At 45.0% G+C, this 4,821-nt stretch overlaps 1 protein-coding gene across 1 annotated transcript; it reads left to right on the top strand.

Moving 5' to 3' along the window:
- The first annotated feature begins 193 nt into the window (after positions 1–193).
- Positions 194–3,781, top strand: LOC21399084 (probable LRR receptor-like serine/threonine-protein kinase At4g36180). The gene has a single exon (XM_010097236.2). The coding sequence runs from the start codon at positions 315–317 to the stop codon at positions 3,723–3,725; it is 3,411 nt and encodes a 1,136-aa protein (XP_010095538.1). The 5' UTR covers positions 194–314; the 3' UTR covers positions 3,726–3,781.
- The last annotated feature ends 1,040 nt before the right edge of the window (positions 3,782–4,821 follow it).

Below are 4,821 nucleotides of genomic sequence, written 5' to 3'. Positions count from 1 at the left end.
ATAATTTAAAATTATTTTTAATTTATATAAAAAAATATATTATAACGAGTTATCCAAATTATAATACGAATTCTTCCTCCAAACATTGTTTTCTCCTCTTTCCACTCCTCTTCTAAATACTTATGCTTACTTGCTGTCTTGCCCTCCGCTCCTCCTTAGTACCACCAATACGGCAATACCCCACCACACCAAAAAAAAAAAAAATTTAAAAAACCAAAATATAATTACAACAAAACCCACTAACACAGTCACATTCCATTTTCTCATCAACCTCACCAGTCACCACCTTCCTTCATCTCATTTCCCACCCTTCCATGGCCGCAACGGCTACATTTTTGTTCTTCATTTTCTTCTTCTTGACAAGCTTAACTTGGGCACAGCAAAGAGCCAATGGTAGTAGCAATCCACACATATTGTCCGAAATCCAAGCTTTAACGTCCTTCAAGCTCACCATCCACGACCCACTCGGACACCTGGACGGCTGGGATGCGTCCACGCCGAGGGCTCCCTGCGACTGGACCGGCGTCGTCTGCCACCAGAACCGAGTCCGCGAGATCCGCTTGCCTCGTCTCCAACTCGGCGGCCGACTCAGCCCCCGACTCGCTGAGTTACGCGAGCTCCGGAAGCTGAGCCTCCACTCCAACAACCTCAACGGCTCCATCCCTCCTTCTCTCTCCCGATGCGCCCTCCTCCGCGCCGTCTATCTCCACAACAACTCCCTCTCCGGTGGCCTCCCGCCGTCTCTCCTCAACCTCAACAACCTCCAGGTCCTCAACGTCGCCCGCAACTTCCTCTCCGGCAAAATCGCCGCCGTCATCTCCCCCGCTCTTCGATACCTCGACGTTTCTTCCAACGCCTTCTCCGGCGAGATGCCGGCCAACTTCTCCTTCTCCTCTCAGCTCCAGCTCATCAGCTTCTCCTTCAACCGCTTCTCCGGCGAGGTCCCGGCGGCGATTGGAGCACTTCAACAGCTCGAATATCTATTTCTAGACTCCAACCGGTTGTACGGAACTCTTCCGTCGGCGATCGCCAACTGTTCCTCTCTCGTCTACTTGAGCGCCGGGGACAACTCGCTCCGAGGTCTTATTCCGGCGACCGTCGGAGCGATTCCGAAGCTTCAAGTCCTCTCCTTGTCGAGGAACAACTTTTCCGGTTCGGTTCCGGTGAGTCTGCTCTGTAATCCTTCACTGAGGATTGTGGATATTGGATTTAATGCGCTCACGGGGATGGTCAAGCCGCCAAATGGAAAAAGAGCAAGTTCTTCTTCAAGTGGTTTGGAATGTTTGGACCTTAAACAGAATCACATACAAGGCTTGTTCCCATCTTGGTTGACTAGTTTGACGACTTTAAGAGCTTTGGATCTTTCTGGAAACTTCTTCACCGGTCCAATGCGGGTTCAGATTGGGAATCTTTTAAGGTTAGAAGAGCTGCGGTTAGCGAATAATTCGCTGTCCGGTCAAGTTCTTGATGAGGTTTCTCAATGTGGATCGTTAAAGGTTCTTGACCTTGAAGGTAACCAGTTTTCCGGTCAGATTCCGTCACAGTTAGGAGGGCTTAAGAGCTTAAAGGAGTTGTCTTTAGGCCGTAACTTTTTCTCCGGTTCGATTCCGACGAGTCTCGGAGCAATCTCGGGGCTTGAAACGTTGAACCTGGGAAGTAATAATCTTGGTGGAAGAGTTCCTGAGAAGCTCATGAAGTTGAGTAATTTGACTACGTTGGACCTCAGTAACAACAAGTTGTCTGGAGAGGTTTTGAGGGACATTGGGGAGTTGAAGAACTTGCGGGTTTTAAACTTGAGTAATTGCGGGTTTTCAGGGAGATTTCCCACAAGTATCGGGAACTTGATGAAGCTTTCTACTCTGGATTTGAGCAAGCAAAGTCTTTCTGGGCAGTTGCCAGTAGAGATATTTGGTTTGCCAAGTCTACAAGTGGTTGCTCTCCAAGAGAATCGTCTATCTGGCGATGTCCCTGAAGGTTTTAGCAGCTTGGTTGGTCTACAATATTTGAACCTCTCTTCCAATGTCTTTACTGGTGATATTCCTACGACATATGGATTTCTTCGGTCGTTAAATGTTCTGTCATTGTCAAGCAATAGAATTTCTGGTGTGATCCCAGTTGAGATTGGCAACTGTTCGGAGCTTCGAGAACTTGGGCTTCGTTCAAATCGGCTTGTGGGCAATATTCCTGGCGATATCTCTGGCCTTTCTCGTTTAAAAAAGCTTGATTTGGGTGAAAATAAATTGACTGGTGAAATCCCAGAGGAGATCTCCAAGTGCTCTTCTTTGAGTTCTTTGTCGTTGGATGTGAATCAACTTTCAGGACACATACCAAACTCACTGCCAAGACTGTCAAACCTCATGGAGCTGAACTTGTCGTCTAACAGATTGAGTGGAGTCATACCATTGAATATTTCTTTTATTTCTAGTCTGAAGTACTTGAATTTGTCTCGTAACGATCTCGAAGGCGAGATTCCTAAACCGCTAGGTTCTCGATTCAGTGATCCTTCTGTGTTCGCAATGAACCTGAAATTATGCGGGAAACCTCTGCATAGAGAATGTGCAAGCATGAAGAGAAGGAAAAGGAGGAAGCTGATTCTGTTCATTGGCGTCTCGGTGGCTGGGGCTTGCCTTTTGGCATTGTGCTGTTGTGGCTATATCTTCAGCCTTTTGCGATGGCATAAAAGGATTAAAGAAGGTGTCGCCGGTGGGAAAAAGCGGAGCCCTGCCAGAGCAAGCACAGGAGTGGATAGAAGTCGTGGGAGTGGGGAAAATGGAGAACTAGTCATGTTCAACAACAAAATCACATTGGCAGAGACATTGGAAGCAACCAGAAATTTTGATGAGGAAAATGTCTTGAGCAGGGGAAAATATGGATTAGTATTCAAGGCCTCCTTCCAGGATGGAATGGTGCTCTCAATCCACCGCTTAGCGGACGGTTTCCTTGATGAGGGAGGTTTCCGAAAAGAGGCTGAATCCCTTTGCAAGGTCAAGCACCGAAACCTCACCATTCTCCGGGGCTATTATGCCGGTCCACCGGACGTAAGGCTTCTCGTTTATGACTACATGCCTAATGGAAACCTTGCCACCCTTCTCCAAGAAGCGTCTCACCAAGATGGGCATGTACTAAACTGGCCAATGCGTCACTTAATTGCGCTCGGCATTGCTCGCGGGCTGGCATTCCTTCACTCGCTCTCAATAGTACACGGTGATATCAAGCCACAAAATGTCCTCTTTGACGCCGATTTTGAAGCTCATTTGTCCGAATTTGGACTTGACCGGTTAACCATTTCGACCCCAACCGAGGGGGCTTCATCATCCTCCACCCCAGTTGGCTCATTAGGCTACGTATCACCCGAAGCGGCATTGACGGGGCAAGCAACGAAAGAAGCAGATGTGTACAGCTTTGGGATTGTCGTGTTGGAGATATTGACAGGAAGGAAACCAGTGGTGTTCACACAAGATGAGGACATTGTGAAATGGGTGAAGAGGCAATTGCAAAGAGGCCAAATTGCAGAATTGCTCGAGCCGGGTTTGCTCGAAATAGACCCGGAGTCATCGGAGTGGGAAGAGTTCTTGTTGGGAGTGAAAGTGGGGCTTCTTTGCACAGCCCCTGATCCACTTGATCGACCATCAATGGCTGACATTGTGTTCATGCTTGAAGGCTGCCGTGTAGGACCGGACATCCCATCGTCGGCCGATCCAACTTCACTGCCTTCCCCGGCTTGAAATTTTGTATTAAAAAAAAAGAACTAAGAACAGAATTACTTCTCAAAAGGAGTCATTCTTTTAAGCATTGTCATTTTTTTTTATATACTTTAGGTATCCAAAAAGGATGATGTTTATGAATCTACTCTTGTTGAATTCCCCGACGGCGCCACTGAAGGAATTTCTCGACGAGGGACCACTGTGAGGGTCAAAATTAGATTTTGACCTTTTTTTTGTTTCTCGTGAGAGTGAGGGAAAGTGACTTTTTTAAGGAACCACAAAAGCTTCATTTCCCGCCAAACAAAATAAGGTGAAGAGAAGAAAACGACAATGAATCGGGAGAAGCCACGTGGCGAGTCTTGAGAAAGGAAAAAGTAGCCGTTAATGTGACCTGTGAGCGGACTGAAGCTTCCTTATGGGAAAAAGTGACGCAAACTTTAGATCCGTGAATATGTCGGACCATCCTCCAAATTAGATTCTGATTTGAATTTTTAATTTAAATTGACATATAATATTTTTTAAGAATTTTTAATTGTAGTAAAAAAAAATTAAATGTGACATTTTTTGAGTATTTTTAACGGTAGGAATCTAAAAACTCGAATAAGTCTGGTTGAAATATTAACGTAATTCTTATATATTGAGTTGTAATAGTTATTATTTAGGAACCAGAAATCGTTTTTAAGCATATGACAATAAACAACCATCGTGCACTGCACCAAATAAATGTTCATACATGTCCGGATATGCCTATTAAAAAAAGAACTTGACAGATATAATCCTTCACAATAATATTATTTAGGTTTAAAAAAGATAGTCGGTTACGATAGAACGAATGATCTTAACAGTAAAAATGAAAGATGTCCGTAGTTTACTCATATTAAAACCGACAGTCGCTGTCACGCCCCCCAAACCGGGGTTAGTGACGTGGAGGCTCGTTTAGAAACTTAAACCTGTTAGAGAGAGAGTGATTAGCAATTAACGTTGCAAATAATTTAATTTTTCAAATCCAAAACGTCCAGGTATTTCTAAATGAGCCCCTTTCATTCAAGAGAAATTTAATTCAAGAATGGTGGTGGAATTTCCAACCAAACCAGTTTAAAACCACGTCCCTGGTATC

The sequence above is a fragment of the Morus notabilis genome, unplaced genomic scaffold (assembly GCF_000414095.1).
Source record: "Morus notabilis unplaced genomic scaffold, ASM41409v2 Scaffold195, whole genome shotgun sequence".
NCBI classification, from domain to species: domain Eukaryota; kingdom Viridiplantae; phylum Streptophyta; class Magnoliopsida; order Rosales; family Moraceae; genus Morus; species Morus notabilis.
Note: the sequence above shows the minus strand (reverse complement) of the source record. Positions and strands in the feature narration are given on the sequence as shown.